At 41.0% G+C, this 23,933-nt stretch overlaps 1 protein-coding gene and 1 non-coding gene across 6 annotated transcripts in view; one reads left to right on the top strand and one right to left on the bottom strand.

Moving 5' to 3' along the window:
- LOC127801965 (uncharacterized) overlaps window positions 1-23,933 on the top strand; it is a 62,977-nt gene that overhangs the window by 18,195 nt on the left and 20,849 nt on the right. For all 5 annotated transcript variants that reach the window (XM_052337540.1, XM_052337538.1, XM_052337539.1 and 2 more), the window contains 2 exons: window positions 22,250-22,362; window positions 23,395-23,577. In XM_052337540.1, the coding sequence (XP_052193500.1) occupies window positions 22,250-22,362; window positions 23,395-23,577 (296 nt within the window). The remainder of the gene's footprint in view (window positions 1-22,249; window positions 22,363-23,394; window positions 23,578-23,933) is intronic.
- On the bottom strand, window positions 20,015-20,095 carry LOC127802925 (small nucleolar RNA snoR35). Its single transcript, XR_008023375.1, has one exon. It is a non-coding gene; the product is annotated as a small nucleolar RNA snoR35 (small nucleolar RNA).

Genomic DNA, 23,933 nt, shown 5'->3' with positions numbered 1-23,933 from the left:
GTGGTAGTGCGGTAAACCGCTTTGGGACATGACAACCTTCAAATCTTAGCTCTTTTCCTTCTCTTCCACAGCTTGGTTGGAGTAATCTTGAAAAACTTTTGTAAGCCTAACAAATTGTCAATATCTCTCATGTACTCTTAGGCTGGAACAAAACCAGAAGCAGCCACTCTCTAGTTGTCGTAGTTAGCAGCTGAAACTTGCCAACCGCTATTCACACAAATTTCCCTCATCACCTCTCCTTCAATTTTGGCTGTTTGGAGTCCAGAGGAATGCCTAACTGCATCCGTGGTTTTCTGTAACAGTTCATCACCATCTAGTACAAGTAAGGATGTTAACACATGCATACTTAGTGGCAGTTAATGGCTTCTGAATAGGCCAACTGCCATCTTTTGGTGTAAAAATATTTGCAATAACCCTTAGATGCAACAATGGAGAGTTGTGGACTCACCTTGGATACTCGACAAAAGGAGCTATTGCGACACCAATCCCAGTCGTCGGTCCATTCTTCAATACAATAGATAGAAATTCGAATTGGCCCACTGGAATAAGAATTGACAAAGCAGTAGGAGCTTTGTTCTCTACCACAACACTTTTGGCTTCTTTAGCTATTTCCCTTAGCTAAATTTTTTTTAGAGATTTATTTGTTGAAGCCATGCTCTCTTGCATCTCCAAAATAGTATTTTGCTTTACTAGCAAAAAACACCATGACCTTCCTTGAGAAATTGAATTGTCCAACTCTTGCAAAACCTTGTTCCCAACCGTAAAGCTTGCTTCAGTTCTTTTCCGTAGCTGTCCTCCAATTACATGTTATCCCCATACTTCCTTATCCAATCCACACACTTTCACAACATTAGAAGATATCTCTATTGAGGGTGAACTCCTGCAGCTTAAAGAAGTGATTTCTCTTTTGAAACTTTGAATTTGTTCCTCCAGGAGAGAATTCCTGTACAAATAAGAACAAACAAGAGACCTCCTCGTAGCCCCCTCCTGGACCAAAAGCAAAGGAGCCATAGGCATACGAACAATATTTTGAGGATGATAGGTAGCCCATAACATTCTGCTACCAAAGACCTAAGAAATAAGGGCAAAATAGGGATATTGAAATGGGAGAAGGCCAATTGGTGCATGTTCAGACAACAAATTCAGTTAAGGGATAGAATGGGAAGAGCGAAGAAAGGGGGCATGTGAGGGCAACATATTCCTATAAATAGAGAAGCAAATAGAGTAGAAGGCAGGGAATATTTTGGTGAATATAGAGGGAGAGCGTGGATCTCTCGAATGTCCAATTTTCTTTCATTTTGTTAATTTTCAGCCTTGTAATTCCTTTCGATTATCAGTAATACAAGTAATTCAAGCTAAACTATTATCAGTATCCTATCGTTTGGTATTAGAGCTTGATCCATGAGGGTGTCTGTATTGAAGAGGGTGGGCGAGCTAGAGGGGAGGTTGGAGACTTACTGACAGCAAATAGAAGGGAGGATGGATGGTCTACAGGCGGGAATGGACTTGCTTAAGACCAAGTTTCAGAGGATGCAAGGAATCGAGAAGAGTTTAGCGACAATGCTTAAATAGTTTAACTTGTTGGCGAAGAAGTAGGGAGAGCAAGAGAGGGGGCGAAAGGTGAAACGGGGAGAGGAGAACGTACTAGCGGACCTGTCCCTTACCATGGGTGGCTCGCTAGCACAAGGGGACGTAGCCGCAAGGTTGGAATGGAGGACAAAGCTCCCTGGAGGCAAGACGGTAGAAGTCGGCAGCTGGAGATGCCGATCTTTGAAGGGGGCGACCCTGATGGGTGGGTTTTTAGGGCTAAGAGATACTACACCGTCAACCAGTTGACGGAGACTGAGAAATTAGACTCGGCGGCTCTCTGTTTCAATGGGCTTGCACTTGCCTGGTTTTAATGGGAACAAAGGCAACATAGTTGGGAGGAGTTGAAGATCCATCTACATAGACAATTCTGGTCTTCGCAGGAGGGATCAATGGAGGAGAGGCTCTTGGCCTTCAGGCAGGATGACTTCATGCAGGAATACTGCCTCCTCTTTGAGACTTTGGCGGCCATGATGGGCGAAGTTTCAGAGGCCATACTAGAGGGCCTCTTTGTTAATGGGTTGAAGCTAGAAATCAAGGCAGAAGTTAGGGTGTTTCAGCCATCGGGTCTAACGCAAATTATGGAGATAGCTTAGCGAATTGAAGATAAGATTCGCATACTCCAAGCCCAAGTTGGTCCTTGACCACTTGGGAACCCTACAACAGTTCCGTGTTTTTCACCTTGAGGACAAGGTGAGTTCTGTGAAAGGAGTATTGATAGGCAGCCCATAACATTCTGCTACCAAAGACCTAAGAAATAAGGGCAGAATAGGGATATTGAAATGGGAGAAGGCCAATTGGTGCATGTGCAGACAACAAATTCAGTGAAGGGGTAGAATGGAAAGAGTGAAGAGGGGGGCATGTGAGGGCAATAGATTCCTATAAATAGAGTAGAAGGCAAGGAATATTTTGGTGAATATAGAGGGAGAGCGTGGACTTCTCGAATGTCTAATTTTCTTTCATTTTGTTAATTTCCAGCCTTGTAATTCCTTTCAATCATTAGTAATACAAGTAATTCAAGCTAGACTATTATCAGTATCCTATCAGAGGACCTCTTTTACCATAACCATTCCTTCCAAGGTCCCAATCTAGGACATTAGCCAGTCCCTCAGACAATTGACTCGGCACTTGGGATGATGTAAATAAGCTTTGCTTCCTCTGCCAGGCCGCCTAACAGTTTCTTGTTTCCTTCTTGGAACCTCTCGCTAGGCACATCATTAGTCTTGACAACTGTAACTAGTTCTTTCACATCACTGCTTGTCAATTGTTCATTGCAAAAGATCAAATGAATTTCAACTTCAAAAGATCCAAATGTTTTTATCTCTGTCTTTGAAAGTTCTCCATTATCTACTTTCAATTTTGGGAATTGATTGGCTGAATTAGTCACCTCTTGATCCAAACTTCCGATAATATCATCTTTATGAACTTCTTTTTCAAAGGAATCAGATTGTTCCTTTGGATCTGCTGTCCAAACAACCTGAACGTTATAGTTTCCCTCGGAGAATGCATTTCACTGCCAGTATCATCTCTGATATTGTAGTCATTCTCCTTGTCAATACTGCCTAAATCATAATACTTCTTCTGCTCAAAATTTAAGGTAAGCAATGAATCAATTTCCCATAATCTTGATTTTCCCTTAGATTGCTTCATTTTAAAGAACTTCTGAGACTGTAATGCTTCATTAACAACGTCCTTCCTAATACCGTTTTCTTCCTTAGACATTCCAAAGTCCTTTTTCGTTAGAACAATTACACTTCTTTGAGTTAAACTTTGAGATTAGACAATGGAGTTTTGATTCCATGAACTGTTCTTGGAATTTTGATTCCATGGGTAAATAAGGTATGAAGCTCCAATCGAAACAAGATCTGATCCATTTTTTCGAGGAGGGTAAGGATTTCCACCAATCACAAGATTTGGTTGCTTCCTTATACTAATTGGATCAACATATTCTCCAAAAAACAAGCATGTAGTCTAACCTGATATTATCACGAAATTTCGTATTTGATTTGGATCTCTCAGATCTGGCTGGTCATTGGTGGGCTTCTGATGATAGTTTAGCTTGTATTACTGAGAATAGAAGGGAATTACAACGCTGGAATTAACAAAATCAAAGAAGAATGGACATTTGAGAGGTCCACGCTCTCCCACAATATTCACCAAAAAACAATTCCCCTCTTTATTCTATTTGCTTCCCTATTTATAGGTTGCTCCTCTAATTCTCCTCAACAGAATCTGTTTGCCCGCACATGCCCCCCATGATTGCTTTTCCCATTCTACCCCTTAATCGAATTTGTGGCTTGCACATGCATCCAATGGCCTTTTCAATCCCTATTCTGCCCTTGTTTCTTACGTTTTTGGTAGCGAAATTTATGGGTTGCCTATCAATACTCCCCCCACGGAACTCACCTCAAGGTGAAAAGCAGGGAATTGTTGCTAGAGCATGTTGTAGGGTTTCTAGGTGGCTTGTAAAGGTGGCAACCCCTTCCACTGTATGAGTACATCCAGGCCTTGTAGGTTATTACCAGTCCCCGGTCTTACTCCAAGTATTGCGTCTAGTTCTACTGGCATCTCTAGTTCCTTACTGAGTTGGCTAGGTATATTAGTGAGCTGGCTAGGTATATTAGGACACATGGAAGACTAGATGAATGTTGCAAGTCATGGGCAGGCAAGCTTGTAAGCGACTTGTCCAATCTTTTTCTCAATAGCAAATGGATCGTAAAACTGTGTTGCCAATTTTTCATTAGGACAGGAAGCCAGCGACCTGCGGTAATAAGGTTGGATTTTCAAGTAGACTAGGTCACCAATGTCAAACTGAACATCCCTCAGTCTTAAATGAGCCCCCTTTTTTGTTCGAGCCTCTGCTCGCAGCAATTAAACCTTTAGTTCCTCCAACACCTGGTCCCTTTCCACTAGTTGTTGCTCCACTACTGATAATGTTTACCCCCTTTCGAATCTCAATAACATTGGGGGTTCGTGCCCATAAACACTTGAAATGGAGTGATCTTGGACGCCGTATGGTAAGATGTATTATACCACAACTTTGCCTATGGAAACCAATTGAACCAAGCCTTTGGTTTTATAGACGCAAAACATCGTAGGTACGTTTCCAGCGTTCGATTAAGTACCTCCGACTACCCGTCCGATTGGGGGTGGTAAGCTGTACTTCGACAAAGCTTAGTACCTTGGAGGCGGAATAACTCTTTCCAAAAGTGGCTCATGAAGACCTTGTCCTTGTCGGACACAATGGACCAGGGCACCCCATGTAGGCGTATCACTTCTTTCACGAAAAGTGTAGCCACATTGCTAGCATTAAAGGGATGCTTGAGTCCTATAAAGTGGCCATACTTGCTCAATCTGTCCACCACGACCAATATTGTATTCATATTACTGGACCTAGGCAAACCTTCAATAAAATCCATAGCCATATCTTCTCACACCCGATCTAGAATTGGAAGTGGCTGCGAAAGGCCACCCGGCGACAAGGCTTGATATTTATGCTGTTGGCAAATGGCACATTGACTAACGTAGTGGTGAATATCCCTCTTCATTCCGACCCAATACACATTGATTGCTATTCTCTTGTATATCTTTAGGAACCCCTGAATGTTCACCTGAGCTCCCGTCGTGTCCCTCTTGGAGCAATATAGGGATCAAAGTGGTGTCACAAGTTGCGATCGAGATGCCCAATTTAATTTCTTTTTATCTTGTTGTCATTTGTATTTCATTTACTGTTGCCATTTCTTGCTCTTTGTAATTTTGAATTTCAATTCTTAGCTATAATTCTGTTATCAGATTGTTAGCCTAGGGGGGCCCATGGGTGAGGGCTAGAATAGGACAAAAGCAGTTGTTATAACCGCCTGTAGGGAATGATCTACTGCGGCAACCCCTTGCTAAGAGTGTTTATACTCTCCCAAGGCACTCTTGGAGAGGATTATCGATTACCTTGAAGAACAATCTGAATTCTCTCTTAGTTTCTCTCATTACTTTTCTCTCCCTCTACTCTTTCTCTTCTTACTGTTTTCTAAATTCCCTTCAATCTTTCTCGGTTACTATATCTGATTCTCATTGAATCAGAAAAATAATTATTGTCATTGTGTAGCAATGACAAGTGGATCCTTGAGGTAAATATAATCTGTCCTTGAACAGGAGTTGGTTACTGGCCCACTGATAGTCAAGTTTGGCTGAGGGATCACGTCGGATTTCTTGTATTATTTTTTGTAATCCTAAGTTCGCCTAAACTTCCTTAGCCAGTTGTTCTAGCTGAATTACTCTAGGAACTATCATAGCCAAGAGGGCAGTTGAGTGGCTGACCTTAGAAAGGGCATCCGTTGCCTTGTTCTCCAACCCCGCCGATATTGGATTTCGAATTGGTAGCCCATCAACTTCGGCAGCCATTTCTGATGTTCTGGACTTACTAACCTTTGCTCAATAAAAAATTTTAAGCTCTTATGATTTGTGCGTATTATACACTTCCGGCCCCAACAAATAGTGTCTTTGTTTTTGGACAGCAAATACTATTGCCATCAGCTCGCATTCATACACAAACTTGTTGCGGCCACTAGGGTTGAGGGCATGATAATAAACGGCAATCATACACAGACTTGTTGCGGCCATTAGGGTTGAAGGTGTGACTGTAAAAGGCAATGGGGTGATGCTCTTGCATTAATACAACCCCCAAACCTGATATGAAAGCATCCGTTTCCACCACAAAGGGCTTAGTGAAATCAGGTAATGCTAGCACCGGTAAAGATACCATAGCATCCTTCAATTTCTGGAAAGCCTTCTCGACTGATTCATCCCAACCAAAGCTGTTTTTACGTAGTTTTTCTGTAAGAGGCCAAGACAACTTCCTATAATCTTCTATAATACCCTGTAAGCCCCAAAAACCTCCGTAATTCCTTTATCGATATAGGACTTGGCCAATTGAGCATTGCCTTAACCTTGGATTGATCGACAACCACACCCTTATGAGATATGACATGGCCAAGATACTCCACCTCTCGCTGTCTAAATTGGCATTTCTTTCTATTTGCATATAGTCGGTTTTTAGCCAACACTCTTAAGACCCATCGCAAATGCTGCTCATGTTTCTCCATGTCACAACTAAACACCAAAATATCACCCAAAAAAAAAAAAAAAAAAAAAACCCAACACGAATTGCCTCAATTGACCTTTGAATATCTCGTTCATTAGGGACTAGAAGGTTGTCAGGGCATTGGTCAGGCCGAAGGGCATTGTCACATTCCTAGGGTTGTGATTGGAATTAGGGAGATAAACTGGATGATAGAATTAAAGGAGGGAGAGAGAAATCAAAAGAGAGATTAGAGAGGAAACGAGAGGGAGAGAGAATTAGGGAGATAAGAATCCACTTCATTCATCAACATGCCTTTCTCTATATATTAGGGCCTATTTATAGGCTATTCAACAGTAAATGAAATCTAGAAAATAGCACCCTTGTGCTCCTAACAACTCACAAAATACCTCCTACTAACTACTACAACCTTATTACAATAATACCCTTCTAACTACCCTTGAGTTGTGACATTCCCCTCCCCTTGAACGATTTCTTGTCCCTAAGAAACTTATTACAACCAAGCCATTGTTTTTTCATCCAATGCCCATCTTCACCCATTGGTTTCTTCTTGGCTTTTCCTTCTTCTTATCTTGTTTTTCCCTTTTCTTATGCTTTCTCTTTTCTTTATTCTCAGTAGCAACAACGTTATGTCTTGTTGCTTCACCAATGGAAACACGAATAAGCAGAACAACAAGGGTCTCGGTCCCTTCAACAAAGAATCTCTTCCCTTTCTTCCTTTCATCTTGTTTTGCTTTATCTTTCTGCGTCCTCCGTTACTCCAGATTAGAAACATACTGCTGGAAGGTTTTAGTGTAATCAATTTCATGCAAGCATCTTCCCTTAACCTCTTACCAATCTTGAACTGCTCTCCATTAGTTATCCACTTCGATTAAGGCACAAGTTTCCTCCCAGTTGATTGATTCCTCAGTTGGAGTTACCTGATCCATAGAAGGTAATTCAAAAACTCCTTCCATTCCTATTCTTTCAAGAGAAATAGATTTAAGATCTCCACAATCTAAGGCGGTTGTGGTTGTTTCCATTCCAAGATATTTGGCTCCCGGATTGCCAGCGAACATCTTAGCTTCATCGTCAACAGTTATCTCCTCTAACGGTGTCATATTGAGGGTTTTAGCATCTAGATTCTTAGTACCAGTGGGGTTGCTTGAGATGCTACTACTCGTTGGACTCCATCCCCTAATTCTTCAATCCCTTCTTCTACTTCCTTTTCTTCCTCATCAGCTTCTTGATCAGCTTCCAAGGACAACTTCGGAAACTTATTCTGGTACTCAAATTCAACAACCTTAGATTCACAAAAGGCTAGATCTGAATTTTCGCTCCTGATTGCACCTGCCTTCTCGCCTCAACCACATGTAGCGAAGTTCCCAAAATCAAAGTGATTCAAGGATCACCCGAGTCTCACCCACTCACTGAAGTGGTAGCCACAACAGCGCACCCAGATTTGAATCTCAGTGCCTTTGATCTAAGTCCTCTCCTTGGATCGCATGAATCGCTTGGCCTTGCTTGTTGCCAAAACTCACCACACTAGCCAGCAACCTAGGGTTGGTTGCTCTTGAAGAATCACTTCGGATTGCTTAGATAGCAGTCGCTTACGAATGTGCTTCCCAATTCGCAATTGGCTGCTCTAGATCCACCTCCTTTGTTGATCGATTCCTATGCAGCCGATAAAATCTGCTGGAATCTAGTCAGAAATAACTTGGAACTTGCCTCCCTCAGCTTCTAGAGAACCAAGTAGATCCACTTCGCTAGGATCACTTTTGATCAACAATTCGTTGATGTTCCACAATCACATAAGAGATTGTTTCTTGCCGTCGCCTTCCTCAAAATCCAAATTCAGCTGTACTAAGCTCGCCTCAATCAACTGCACATGACTGCGTATGTTTGCAGTCACCATCGAAATCGCCTTCCGATTTTGGAACACAATTTACTAGAATTCACAGTCGGAATCAACTCCTAACTCCGCCTTCAAGATTCGTTTCTGATTCCAAAACCCCCTGCGCCACTCTGATTTGATTTCAAATACAAATCGAAATTAACTGTTGGGCGATAGATCTGAATCAGCCCCCTAATATCGACTGCTAAAATTGCTTAGATCTACAGAATCAATGTTCTGAAAGAGTCTCCTAAAATTGACCGACTCTAATCACCTCATGAAGTTGATCACTCCGCTTCAATTCGCCCGGGCCTGTGTCCACTTTGTATCCAATCACCGACCTTGATTTGTCCGAATTCACCTAAAATTTGGAATCGTCTTGGTTTTGTTCGAACTCAAATCGGAACGTTGCATGCTTTATTTCGACTAACAATGGAGGAATGACCTTTGCTTGCTATTACTCAATCGGTCCTGTGTCGGCACTTGATCACCTTCGTTGTGGCTTCCTAAGCATTGGAAATCGCCTGGCTAACTGCTACGAACTTCTGAATCACGGCCAGAGCTATCAAAATTACTCGACAGAGAGAACTGCCAAGAACGAACGACTCTGATACCATTTGTCACATTCCTAGGGTTACCTAGGGTTGTGATTGGAATTAGGGAGAGAAACTAGATGATAGAATTAAAGGAGGGAGAGAGAAATCAAAAGAGAGATTAGAGAGGAAACGAGAGGGAGAGAGAATTAGGGAGATAAGAATCCACTTTATTCAACAACATGCCTTTCTCTACATATTAGGGCTTATTTATAGGTTATTCAACAATAAATGAAATCTAGAAAATAGCACCCATGTGCTCTTAACCAGTGTTATTAAAGGCCCAAGGCCCACTAAGGTGCATAAAGGTCTTGGAGCTTGAGGCGCAAGGCAAGGCGAGATTGGTGGAACTAGGCGCAAGTTAATAAAAAAAATAAAATAAAAATATGTGTCCTAGTTGAAGAAAAATATATAAAGTATGTCCTAACTTTTAATAATATTTTAACAAGCATGTTATAAAAAAAATAAACAATTCAACATATGTTAAGTACTACTACTAACTAAGAGAAATATTAAAACAAGTTACATACCTGTAAATTCCAACACAATAAATCGAATCATATTTTAGCAACCAAACTATAAGTATCACAGAAGTTAAAAAAAAATTGTAAGAAAAGTCTTCAACTAAAATTAGATTAAATCCAAAAGAGGTTTGTAGATCTTAAATCCTAATTAAGATTAGATAATCTAAAAATCATCTTCATCGTCAACATCAAGATCTAACATTTCCATATTCCCATCATCAGAAACATCATCTCTAATATCCTCTTCTTCCACATCATATCTCTCTTTCTCTTCACCTTCATCAGGTTCAATTAGAGCATTTGAAGTAGTAGCCCTTCTTCTAGTCTTTGTCAAATTTGGAGTTGGAGCATTTGATCTAGTTGCATAGTGAGCTTCTTCAACACCGGAAGCTCTAGAAACATCAGTCCATGTCAAATCATCGCCCTCATGTACAAGTTCATTGTCTGAATCATCAAGTTCGTCAATTGCCCCGAGCAACCATTCATTACTTTCATCAATTTCATCCAAGGAAATGGGATTTATTGACTTGCGTAAATTGAAGCGACATCTCAAAGCTTTATTATACTTCACAAATATCAAATCATTAAGACGTTGTTGCTCCAATTGGTTTCTCATTTTGTTATGAAGCTTCCATAATAATTAAATTAGAATTAGTAAGTTAAAAGATATAAGAAATCATCTAGTTAATATTTCTAATAAGATTGAAATGCTTACATGCTCAAAGATACTCCAATTTCTTTCACATCTTGAAAAGCTACAAGTGAGACTACAAATCTTCATGGCAAACTTTTGCAAATTAGGGGTTCCAGTATCAAATTGAGACCATCATTCAACTGAGAAAAACACATACAAATTAGCAATTAAAAATATAGATTATTGATCTAAATTAGATAATTTAGAAAACCATGTTACCTGGTGCTAATTGATTCCTTCCTCTAATACATATTTGTTTGCCAAATAACCCTTCAGAATTCTTATAAAAGCTTAACTCCTTCGAAAGTTTATCTTGTACTTCTACAGTGGGTGCCTCTCTATGCAAGCATACAACCCTTCAATAACCTCGTTGTCTTGTCTAATACTTTCATTTGAGTAAAAAAATGCCGGATTCAAATAATATCTAGCTGCATGTAAAGGACGATGCAACTGAACATTCCATCTCTCATCAATGATTTCAAATATTTTCTGGTATTTGCTCTCATCATCAAAAGATTTTGCAATGGCTTCTTTTACCCTATCCATGGCCTCATAAATATAAGGCATAGCAGGTTTATCCTCATTATCCACCACTCTAAGCACCTTGACAAGAGGCCTAGACACCTTGAGAGCAAAAAGAATATTTTTCCAAAATGATTCCTGGAACACTGTTTGAGCTGCTTGCTTACCTCGCGTATCCTTTGCAAATCTAGAGTTAGTCCACTATTCTAAAGTGAACATCTTTTTCAAATTAGCTTTTTGTTTATGAAATCTTGAAAGGGTGAGGAAAGCTGTGGCAAACCTTGTTTTCCCAGGTCTTAGCATCTCTCTTTTTTGTGTAAATGATCTCATCATATTTAATACTTGTGTAGATTGCAAAGCTATATAAGTACCCATTGATTAAACATGCATTTTGAAATGTGCTCTTAAGTCTAGGAATTTTAAACATGTCCTCCAACATCAAGTCCAAACAATGGGCAACACATGGCGTCCAATACAAATTCTTGTGCTTAGCCATTAAGAACTCTCCTACAAGACATTAATTCAAGGAAAAAAATAGCCATTAATTTCAATAAAAGTTAAAAGAAAAAAATAAATTAGTTAAAGTAAAACTTACCAACTAGAACATTAGCTAAAGCATTATTAGTTACAACTTGAACGACATTTGCTTCTCCTATCTTCTCCACAAATAGGTCAAGCAATTGGTAAAGTTTCATTCCATCTTTAGCATAGGAAGATGTATCAATAGATTCAATAAACACACTCTCCTTTGGACTATTTACCAAAAAGTTGAGCAAAGAGCTATCTCGCTTATCCTTCCAACCATCACACATGATTGTATATCCATATCTTGCCCATTCCTCCCTATGACTCTTCATAATTTCTTTTGTGTGTTCCACCTCCTTCTTAAGATAAGGTACTCTAACCTCATGAAAACTTGGGGGTTTCATTCCTGGACTAGCTCGCCCAACAACCTCCATCATTGGCTTAAAACTAGGGTAATTGACTACATTGAATGGTATACCAGCTTCATACATCCATCTACTAAACTAAACACATGCATTCTCTCTCAACTCTTTGTTGACATGACTTTCTATTGTAGTTTGTTTTCCTTTTGCATCCTTTTGATTACTCACTTTAGGTTTAGTAGATAAAAACAAATCAAGAGGCTTTTTTGCTGTTGCCTTTGTCTTTTTGTTGCATAGATGACGCTTGTCCTTGCATAGGTCTATTACCATGGCTTTGGAAGGCCCCTATGTCCATTTAATCTACATCATCTCCTAGTGTGTCAATATCATCAAAATCTGGCATATCATCAAAGTCATTCTTCCCTTTCTTTTTTGACATATACTCTATAATTTCGTCTCTAACATGAGGAGGACATTTTGAACAAATTTCAACATTAACCTCCAGCAAGGTGTTGTTTGGCTCGGTATACACCTCCTTTAGTTAATTTCCCACAAAAATTACATTTGAAAGTGTTAAGATCTTTGAGATTTACCAAATTATGATATTTCCATGCTGGATCTTTTCTTCTACCAACAGAACTACTATTAGGATTAGGATCAATAGTGTTGGATGACATTTTAAATTTTTGATTCCTGCAAGATTCACAACATGTCAACAACAATACCACTCTAAAGACCATCTTAAGAAAAAAAAAAAAAATTTCGCAAAGGGTCATTCATCATTGTAGCTCATGCTGCTGAGTGTTGACCACTGTTTTATTTATGAACAATATTGAACTACTAAGGCCTAAGGGTCATTGTAGCCATGCTGCTGAGTGCTGTTGACCACTATTCTATTTACAGAACAGTAATGAACTGTTAGGAGTAATAAAATAACTCCTCCAAGAACAAACAAATATCCAACAACAATAAGAAATCAATTGCTGCTGGCTTGCTACCCTTTGTGTTGAAACTTGTAACTCGAAACTAGAAAATAAATAAAAAGAGGAGACAACAATGAACAAACATACCTGGAAACCATTTGTTGTTTCCTTTGTTTGCTGTTTCCTGTTGCTACCTAAAGCTAGGTCATCCGTTTGAAGAAGGAAGAGGAGAGCCGAGAAGGTAGATGATGCAGTAGTTGTGTTGTCTGTTCGAAGAAGAGAGAGGAGAGTCGAGAAGGGAGACAAGTTATGGAGCTACGTTGTTCGTTTAAAGAGGGCGAGGAGAGTCGAGAAGGGTGTTGTCCGTTTGAAGAGGGAGAGAGGAGTTGAGAAGGGAAGGGCGGAAGGGTGTGTTGTCGCAGCTGTCCGTTTGAAGAGGGAGAGGAGAGCCGAGAAGGGTGGTTGTGCTATCTGTAATGGGAGAGGAGAGTCGAGCGAGAAGGGAGGGTTGTGCCGTTGCAACTGTTTGTTGAAGAGGGAGAGGAGAGTTGAGAAGGGAGAGGAGTCTTGGTCGTCTTGTAGCTGTGTCGTGATTGCTGTTCGAGGGAGAGAATAGCCGAGAATAGCCAAGAAGGGAGAGGAGAGTTGTTGGACGTGACAACTCTACATACTTGACTTTTGGGGATTTCTTATACCTTAAGTCTCTTTGTTTTAGTTTTTCAGAATATCTTGATTTCTTTTATTTAGATATATAATTTGAATTAGGATTAGATTTGATTAAAATATAGCAAGAAATCAATTCCAATTTAGTATTTTCTTAAAATCTGAAAAGTAATACTAAAATTAAACTAAAACAAACTAGGCGCAGCCTTGGCACGCCTAAGCCCAAGGCTATGCCTAAGGGCCTGGGTGGATCTCGCCTGCTTGGTTTGTTTCTATGCGCCAGGTTTGCGCTTGGTATCAAGGCGTGCCTTTAATAGCACTGCTCCTAACAACTCACGGAATACCTTCTACTAACTAATACAACCTTATTACAATAATACCTTTCTAACTATCCTTGAGTTGTGACATGCATGACCAAGAACTTGTAATGCCCCTTGTGTGTACGAAATGCAGTCTTTAGCACATCGTCCTCCTTAACTCGAATCTGATGGCATCTGGCCTTCAAGTCCAACTTTGAAAACATAGTAGCCCCATAAAGCTCATCTAACAATTCATCGTTCATCGGGATGGGAAATTTGTTGGGTACCGTTTCCTTATTCAAGGCTTGGTAGTCTACACAAAATCTCCATCCCCTATCCTTCTTCACTAACAAAATAGGGCTGGAAAAAGGACTTGTACTAGGTCTAATAATTCCCACAGCAAGCATTTCCTGCTCTAATTTCTCAATTTCATTTTTCTGTATATAGGGGTAGTGATAGGGCCTTACACTTACCGGAGCTGAACCCGACTACAAGTTGATGGCATGGTCTCGTTCTCTTTTTGGAGGCAGCCCGCCTGGTTCATAAAAACCCCACTAAATTTGGACAGCACTTGCTGAATACCTCCTAGTATTGCGGCTGTTGGCCCCCCAAATTCTGGCAACAAACTCCCAAGTTCAAGAAGCACACCCTCTCCGCTACCCTTGAACGCTTTTAGGGTGACTAGGGTTTTACTTAAATTTGGATCCCCTTGTAGTGTAACCATCATTCGTCCCACATGGAATTTCATAGTTTAAGGACCTCCAATCAACTTGCACCTTGTTCAACGTCGCTAACCATTTCATCCCCAAGATGACATCCAAGCTGCTCATCTCCAAGGGAAGAAAATCCTCAATTACATCTAGGTTCTGAAGAGAAAGAAGCACACCTTTACATATTCTGACGCCATGCACAACCAATCTTGTTCCCATAATCACCCCGTTGTCGGTAGTCTTTGACCTCGATAGCCCCAATTTGTGTACTAACTCAGCAGCCATGAAATTATGGGTTGCCTCGGTATCCATGAGAACCATTACCTCCTGGCCAACAATTTGCTCCCGCACCTTCATAGTTTGGGGTGGGGTGAGTCCCATCACTAAATTCATTGACAGCTTGATTACCTCTCCATTAGCCTTCGAAGCTTCCCATTCACGACTTCCTTTGGCCTCTTCTTTTTCCCCCACCATTTCCTTCTCTTCATCATAAATCACCATAACCTATAGCTCCTTATTTTTGCACCGATGCCCAATGGAATACTTCTCATCACACCTAAAGCACAACTCCTTCTCTCTTGGCTTTCAATTTGGCTTCGCTCAGCCTTTTGAAGGGTGGAACAACTGCTCCTACAGTGGCTGGAGGCCTTGGTCCGTAAGGAGTGGCTGACTTGGTGATGGGGTTCATGTTTGAAACGAAGGGTATGCGGGTTGACAAGTGGGTCAGATTAGGGACGATTTTACCTCTACTTGGTCTAGGACCAACTTGGGCTTGGTGTATGTGATTCTTGTCTTTAATTCGCTGGGCTATCTCCATGATTTGCGTTAGACCCAATGACTATAACACCTTAACTTCTGCCTTGATGTTCAGCTTTAACTCGTTAACAAAGAGGCCCTTCGCCCACCGGGGTCGCCAAAATCTCAAAGAGGAGGCGGTATTCCTGCATGGAGTCGTCTTGCCTGAGGGCTAAGAGCCTCTCCTCCATTGATCCCTTCTGCAAAGACCAGAATTGGTTACATAGGTGGATCTTCAGCTCCTCCCAACTTCGAAATCCCCTTCTTACCAAGCCAGGGCTCCTCCTTCGAAACACAGTGTTGTTGTTTCAATTTTCTCCGACTCTGTCAATTGATTCACTTCGAAATACCTTTCTACTCGAAACAACCACTCATCTGGATTGTCTCCGTTGAAGGTTGGCATCTCCAACCTTCTGTTACAGACTTCCCACCTCCAATTTCCGTCGCCCATTTCCCCTTTTTCTCTACTGCTGCTCTCAACACCATGGGAAATCCTAGAATTCAAAGTGGATTTTGGCATGGGTTGCTCCAGTGTTCCCTTGCACTTCCCCTCCCTTTTTTGTTCCTCCCATTTCAATTTCATGAGGCTGAATTGCTCCATCATGATTGCCATATTCTTCTCCAAGCTCTACATTTATTGCATCTCCGATTTCAGCGAGTCCATCCCACTGTGCAATCTGTCCAATCGCCCCTCCAAGTCTCGTACTCACTCAGTGAGGCTTACCATGGGGATTGATTTTCTGCTCTAATACCAAATGGTGGGCTTCTGATGATAGTCTAGCTTGTATTACTGAGAATAGAAGGGAATTACAATGCTGGGAATTAACAAAATCAAAGAAAAATGGACATTTGAGAGGTCCAAGCTCTCCCACAATATTCACCAAAAAAATATTCCCCTCTCTATTCTATTTGTTTTCCTATTTATAGGTTGTTAGCTCCCCCAGTCCTCCTCAACGGAATCTGTTTGCTTGGACATGCCCCCCATGATTGCTCTTCCCATTCTACCCCTTAACCGAATTTGTGGCTTGCACATGCGCCTAATGGCCTTTTCAATCCCTATTCTGCCCTTGTTTCTTTCATCTTTGGTAGTGGAATTTTGTGGGCTGTCTATCAGTCATCTCCTCGTGCATGTGAGAGAACGCGTGATTCAGCTTCCAATCTATCACCTTGTCAATGGCTCCTACTCACGTCTGCACGTCTGACATGGCTGCTGTCACTTGCTGAAGCTGCGCCTCCATCTGCGTCATTCTTGTTCCATCCACCATTGCTTCCTACATCCGATTAACTGTCGAAGGCCAAGGTTCAAAGCTCTACTTCGCTTCACTGTCTCAATAGCAGAAATTCACTAGAGTCCACTGCAGTAGCCGATTATTGGTTGCTATGAATTCGCCCGTTATGTCCGTCGACTCTAATGCAACAAATAGAATTCACCAGTCTGCTTCGCCGTTCAATTTTCGAATGAAACTTATCGGATTTCACAGCCTAGAATCGCCTGTAGCTCAGCTTACTAAATCACTTCCTAAATCGCCTCTAGCTCATTTTCAAGAATTGCTTGCTCGATTGCGATCTGTCTCAACTACCTTCAAGTCGACTCAGAATGCTCTGACAATTCAATCTCAATCGCAGTTGATTGTGGTCACCAGAATTCCACTGCTGATTCTGCCTTCTCACGGCGTACTGTAATCGCCTAGGGTTACAGAATCTCTTGAATCTGCTTCGCCTTCCTAGATCGACTGTAAAAACTGTCTGGAATCTCCATTCAGTTATGTTCAGTCTTTAATTTCAACAGCCAAGACCAATTGATCTTGCTGGAATGCTTGAATTCGCTGACTCTGCTTGCTGTCAAGTTCGCCTTACTAACGCACACTGGAATAGCCTCAGAAAACAGCTGCGAATCAACCTGCTGTTCTGCTTCTATGAGTTGTCAGACTTCCAATTGGAGTCGCCTTGTCTGCTTGCCCACATTTTCTGATAATTGGAACTGCTATAGGAATCGCCAGAAACACCATCGGAGCCGCCTAGCCAAGACGCCTTCAAAAGCTGAACAGGAATTTCTGATCAGCTGCTCTGTTACAACAACAGGAAAGTCGCCTTTGAATCAGCTCCATTAATTTGCCGTTATCACCCGTAGCAACCGTGAATCAGTTGCTAAAAATTCCAGATTCTCAGCTGAGAATTCCTTTGTTGGAATCACTGAAACTGATTTCACCTGCAAAATTTGAACACGGACTGCCAGAATTCACAACCGAGGAATGGTCGGCTCTGTTCACCTTCAAATCGAATCAAAATCATAGCCAAGGATTGACTGCTCTGATACGAATAAAAAACAGAAGCCTAGGATGGAAGAGACGATAGGCAGGTAGGGATAGAGTTGAAACTGCTCTGATACCATATGAATAAAATAATGTGAAAGTATATGTCAGAAATGAGGTGTATAATGACTTACGTACATGCATTTGTCATGTACTAAGGGTAATTAGAAGGGCAATAATGTAATTAGTTATATTAGTTTGTTAGAGATATTTGAGTGTTTGTTAGGAGCACATGGGTGCTGTTAGAAATTAGTTAGGGAGCTAGCTAAGGCCTATAAAAAGGCCCATTGTAAGAAGAGAGGGTATGCTTGAATTGATAATTGAAATCTAATTCTCTCTCTACAATTTCTTTACAATCTCCCCCTCCTTTATCTACTCTGCTCTCCCTCATTTTCTCTCTAATTTCTCCCCCATTCTTCAATTTTCCCTCTAATACATTCTGCTCTTAACCTTAATTCAATCGGATCTTTCCGATTGTCCATTTCAGTCCATCTTGAACCCTAGGTTCATGACAATTGGTATCAGAGCGGTCGTTCTTCGGTTGTGGTTCGTGCAATTTTGGTAGTTGATTCTCGGCGGAATTGATTGAGCAGAGCAGCTGGTCGTTTCTGGAAGCTAATCGTAGGTCGGCGAATTTCGAAAGTATAGCAGGCCAGCGATTAGCGAAAGCTAGATTTGGAGTTGCGAGCTGGTTTCAAAAGTCGCGCATCTGGTCTAGTGAATTCAATAGCAGTGTCGGGGGTGAGTTAGGTTGCTGGTCCATAGCGATCGGTTCCAGTGAGTAGGTAGAACAAGAGGAGGAAGACATGGTTCTCTCAATTCTGATTAGAGCGAGGCAGGAAGTTAGGCTAGGAAGTTGGTCGAACAGCAATTTAAGGCATCGAAAAGGAGCAGATTAGAGTGATCGGAGTCTACCGCGATCGTAACTCGATTCCCAGGACTTGTCGATCAAGGAGAACTTAAGGAGGCGGTAGTCCTCCAGCCGTGGTTGGTGATTGGGTGAGAAGGAGGAGTTGGCGGGGAGGCGATCGTGAATCCATAGCGATCGCAAGCAGAGCCGATCTCGACCATCCAAGCAAACTTAAGGAGTGACGTCGGAACCGGTGATTCTCAGCTAGTCGGTTAGGATTGTAGTGAGTAAGGAGTCCATCGAAGGTGGTGCCGTGGACAGCCAGAGGGTTGCGACTGTCCAAGGCGAGCGTGAGTTGTCGAGGGTGAAGCGGATGGCCCAGACCGGAAGACCAGTCCGCCCATATCGATAAGCTTCCTGTAGGGGCGGCTGTGGTGTTGCAGTTTTGATCGAGAATTCCAACCAGATTTCTGTGGGGCGTTGCTGCCTTGTTTGGCACTGTGTGTGCTACGGTTGTGGTTGCCTTCCAACCTATGCTGGTGATTTTGGAATCCGAAGGTGATCTAGTGGCAGATTGGAGCAGGTGAGCATCTCTTAGATTAAATTCTGAAGGAGAGTTAGTGGCCTCAGCCATTGGACAGTGATTGGGGTGTGGGTCGCAGCTGTTGTAAGTCTTGATTGATGGCAGCGATTGCAATAATTCTCAAGCTGTCAGTAAAGGAAACAAGAGGTAGATTTTGGCTGACTTGGGTCAAAGTGGAAAGGCAAAGAGGAGTGGGTGCCCGACTCTTGAGTTGCAATTGAGGCGAGTCTAGGAACTGCTACAACATGCAAAACAAAAGCATGTATATAACTCCCATTCCTTGGCCGTCGAAGTATGTTGTTGGTGAAAATTCAATCATGGGTAGTAGTGCATATCTGAGACCATTGGAGTCTCAGTTGCAGCAGAAGAATTCTTCTTTTTCAGTTGGAAGGGAGCATCAATGGCAGCCAAAGAACGCTGCATTTTCAGTGGGGTGTCCTACTCATGAAGTTAGGAGAGGCTGTGAGCAAAGGGAAACAAAGGCAGCCAAGGGGAGCAGTGCATACATGGAGCAAATGAGCCCTAAATTGCAGCAAAAGAATGCTTCATTTTCAGCTGGAATGGAGCTTCAATGGCAGCCAAAGAAGGCTGCACTTTCAGTTGGCAGCAACAAGGAACATAAGAAGGGGATCAGCCAATTGGACAAAGGAACTAGCAGTGGGTTTGATGAAGAGTGCAAGGAATTTGGTCAAATGTTCCGCGAGAAGTTGCAAGAGTTTGCAATGATACTATCTAAGGAGTATCATTACAATTTTCCTGCTGAATACTTTGATGACTATCATGGAAATTTCAACAAAGAGGAGTTTCTTAAAATGGAGAAGCCGAAGGAAGAAAAAAGTGAGGAAAAGGAATTGGAGGAAGGCAATCAATCAATTGACAACCTCTCAAGCACTCTTACTAGTGCTAAGACACTTGGTCAGGTGTCAATCATTGAGCAATCGTTGGCTAGAAGTGAAGTTGCAGCATCTCCTGATGTTAATGCTCACAAACAGCCTTGGTATGAGTATTCAAGGAAAGAATACAAACCTCCATTGCTGCATTTTGAGGCTGCTGTTGATATTTCTGCAGCAAAACATGGCTGTGGGATGAATGGATTGACTTCAAATATTCCAAAGAGTACTGGGACGTCTTTTACCACATCATTCTCTACTCAATCTGGTGCTGCATTACCTGTTTTTCATCATGCAGGAACCATTCAAGGAGTTCAACAGCCTGCTGGGAGTTTTTCTAGTGGATGTTTAGCCTCAAATAATCTCCCTATTGCTCTTTCTCAGATATCTAATGGCAGCTCACGTGATCATTCAAGGGGGCAGGATACATTCGCTGAAGAAAGAGATGCTGATTTCGCTTTCAGCCAAGGGAATTTTTCTATGAGTTATGATCATGAAAGTAGTCCTCTCGACCAGCACCAAATTCAAAGGGGTGAGGAATTTTGGAGGCCGGTTGTAGCTAGAAAAAAAACTAAGGGAGGTAGTTGAAGAAGTTGTAGGTTTTGCCAAAGAGGATGTAGCTAGAACAAAACTAAGGGAGGTAGCTGAAGAAGTTGAAGGTTTTGCTGAAGAAAACAAAACTATCGCTGCTGTGTTGGTTTTTGCTCCTACTAGAAAATCCAAGTTGCTGTCTAACACATGGAAGGATGATTTGTTGGCTGAAATTGAAGTTGCACCAGCTCCTAAGGTTAATGCTCACAAGCAGCCTTGGTATGAGTGTCCAAGGCAAATCTGCAATCTTCCATTGCTGCATTTCGAGGATGCTGATGATATCTTTCAATTTGCAGCTGTGGTGCACCATGGAGGTGTAGGAACAACTGCTGCTAGTATTGAACTTGAACTCTATCAACTTGCTCCTATTGAAGTTCTAGGCCGAATTATGACAGGAATTGATCTTGGATACTTGAGAACGAGGAAGAAGAAAAGGCCTAGAAGGACAAGAAAAGAAAGAAAGAAAAATCAGATAGAGAAGGCGGGCATTGGATAAAGAAGCAATGACTAGGTGGTAATAAGTTTCTTGGGGACAAGAAACATTTCAAGGAGGGGAAATTGTCATGTACTAAGGGTAATTAGAAGGGCAATAATGTAATTAGTTATATTAGTTTGTTAGGAGATATTTGAGTGTTTGTTAGGAGCACATGGGTGCTGTTAGAAATTAGTTAGGGAGCTAGCTAAGGCCTATAAAAAGGCCCATTGTAAGAAGAGAGGGTATGCTTGAATTGATAATTGAAATTTGATTCTCTCTCTACAATTTCTCTACAATCTCCCCCTCATTTCTCTATTCTGCTCTCCCTCATTTTCTCTCTAATTTCTTCCCCATTCTTCTTCAATTTTCCCTCTAATACATTCTGCTCTTAACCTTAATTCAGTCGGATCTTTCCGATTGTCCATTTCAGTCCGTCTTGAACCCTAGGTTCATGACAGCATTCTATTCCTGTATGAGGAAACAGAATAAAATAGGAAACTAACCATGCAGGAATAGGAAACTATCCATATAGGAATAAAATCTATAAAATTAGGCAATAATATTGCAGCCCTAACTTATCATAATATACAGCTAATTACACCCTAACATACGCTACTAGCACATAATGATCTCATCTAGGTATTTCTTCTACCTAACCCTTGAATCTTCCTAAAATTTTGTCTCTAACTCATCTCCTAACCTCACCTGTGGTGCATATGTGCTAAAAATATTCATAGTCTCTTCTCCTAGAACAACTTTAGCTGCAATAATCCCCTGGCCCATTCTCTTTACATTTACTACCATCCTTTAAAGTCTTATCCTTATTAATCTCCACGTAGTTCATTTTTTTCCTTCCTTGAGTACCAAAGTTTATATCTAGATTTTGTTAACATTTTCGCTCTCTCTCCTACCCATCTCCCTTTTGGAGGCACATCATATTAAGTTTTCTCCCAATCATCACGTTCGCCATTAATAGATTTTTCTCAATCTCAATATTTCCATGATCCAATCCTTAAATCTATGATCTTGGACTGACTTTTTTACTCATATCTCTGTATGAAAATGCGAGAATCTTGCAATTTAACACCATATCCCGACGCTAACTCAATGATCCTTGCTCATTCAAGCGCAGTGCAGCACACCACTAAGAGGGTTATGCCCCAATGATTTGCTCATTTGTCTAAAATTCATGTTGTTTAAGCTGACAAGTTTTATGTTAGTTGTCAGCTACCCAATGCAACTCTCTTCCTTTATCCGGGCTTGAAACTGGTTGTAAATAGGCGGAGTTCAACATAATGATTCATTCGCTCATGCTGTTTACTCTTTTTATTTCTACTTTTTTCCTTCCAAAGATTCCCACTCTTACATCTTATTTGTGTTTTCTAGAGGGACAAGAGCGAGGAAGCCTTGCGTTTGGCACAATTATCAGCGGAGAAGCCTCACTTTTCCCATAGCCTGGAGTGGCTTCTTTTCACAGTATTTGACGCTGAAATTTCCTGGTAATTCAAACTTTTTTTTCAAACCTTGTGACTTCCATGTACTTCTCAACTATTTGAAGATTTAATGGACAAAATGGCTATGCTGGTATGATAGTACTGGAGTTACATGAGAATGAGGCTTAAATGAATGGGGGCTTTACTGAACTTTTTTCTTTTCTTTTATTTTTTTATTTTTTTTGCAATACTTAAAATTTTTTGTAGGGGTGGCAATGGGGCGGGGGAGCCTCCCCATCTTTGACCTCACACCCTGGACCCTTGGCCCATTCCCTGGGAGGGCAGCAAAACTAGACCCCAACCCTGACTCCAACGGGAACAAGGATCCCTGTTCCAAAAAACAAAAAAAAAAAAATTCAAATTTTTTATATCGAATATTTTACAATAAAAATAATAAGAAATTACGAACCATAAAACATTCGTAATCTAAAAGCAAGCAAATTTTGATTGCCGTTCCAGTACTGAACTACAAGAATAAATTGTGCTTTAACTGCATAAAATAGTTCAGAGTACCCACCCATCCCTATAAGTCAATCTAAGTTATCTAACCCTAATTGACGGTGATGAAAACACACACGTACACACACAATATTTTTTAAAATAAAAAATATAATTTTATTATATATACTATATAAATATAATTTTAGATTTGTATATATATACTATATAAGGCTTGGCTGGGATTAATAATCCAATCCTCTCCTGGCCCCCAGAAAAAGTTATTGGATATTTGCCCCACCCTGCCCCAACCCCCAGTCAAAAGCTGTTGACCCTGCCCCAAGCCCCCTTGGGATTGGTTCTCTTTACCATCCCTAATTTTCTGCATTTTTGAAATATAAATTCCAATTTTGAATGAAGGGATATTTTTTTCCCCCCAGGAGGGGGGGGGGGGGGGGGGGGTGTTATATCTGATGCCCTTGTTAGTAGGCCTGATTGGCATTATTAGACCTGCTGACACTTTCTGTTCTCCATATGCCTTAACCATGGATTAAATTTTCATGTTTCAGTTTTTGATTGGTTTTAACTACAATATTACAGGCAGAGTGCAAATAAAAACCAGATCTCAGTCCCAAAGCATGCTACCAACAAGTCTCTGTTGGAGAAAACCTGTGGTTTAATTAAAAACTTCCCTGAGTACTTTGATGTCGTTGTTAGTGTTGCAAGAAAAACTGATGGTCGGCACTGGGCAGATTTGTTTTTGGCTGCTGGAAGATCAACAGAGTATGTATCTCTCTTCATGTATTATCTTGATTTATCTGTATTACTGGTACTTATTTATGAATATAGGTATAACATGGATAAATCCTTGTGCCATTGTTAGACAAAAGAAATGTTTGACATTGCTACTTCAAGGAAATGGAATGCAACAAAATATACACTGATCCAGAGTGTTAGATTAACTAGTTCTTTCAAAGTGATTAATATCATGAAATCATTTAGAGTAACTGGATCATAGCTGAAGGATGGAAATTCTTTTTTCTTTCAACATGATTGATACTTCAACTGTAGGGGCAATGTTTGCAATTTGTCAATAAGATTGTTTCCTTTTCTGTTTCTCTCTGGAGACTGTAACTTCA

The sequence above is a fragment of the Diospyros lotus genome, chromosome 5 (assembly GCF_014633365.1).
Source record: "Diospyros lotus cultivar Yz01 chromosome 5, ASM1463336v1, whole genome shotgun sequence".
In the NCBI taxonomy this organism is placed as follows: Eukaryota; Viridiplantae; Streptophyta; class Magnoliopsida; order Ericales; family Ebenaceae; genus Diospyros; species Diospyros lotus.
Note: the sequence above shows the minus strand (reverse complement) of the source record. Positions and strands in the feature narration are given on the sequence as shown.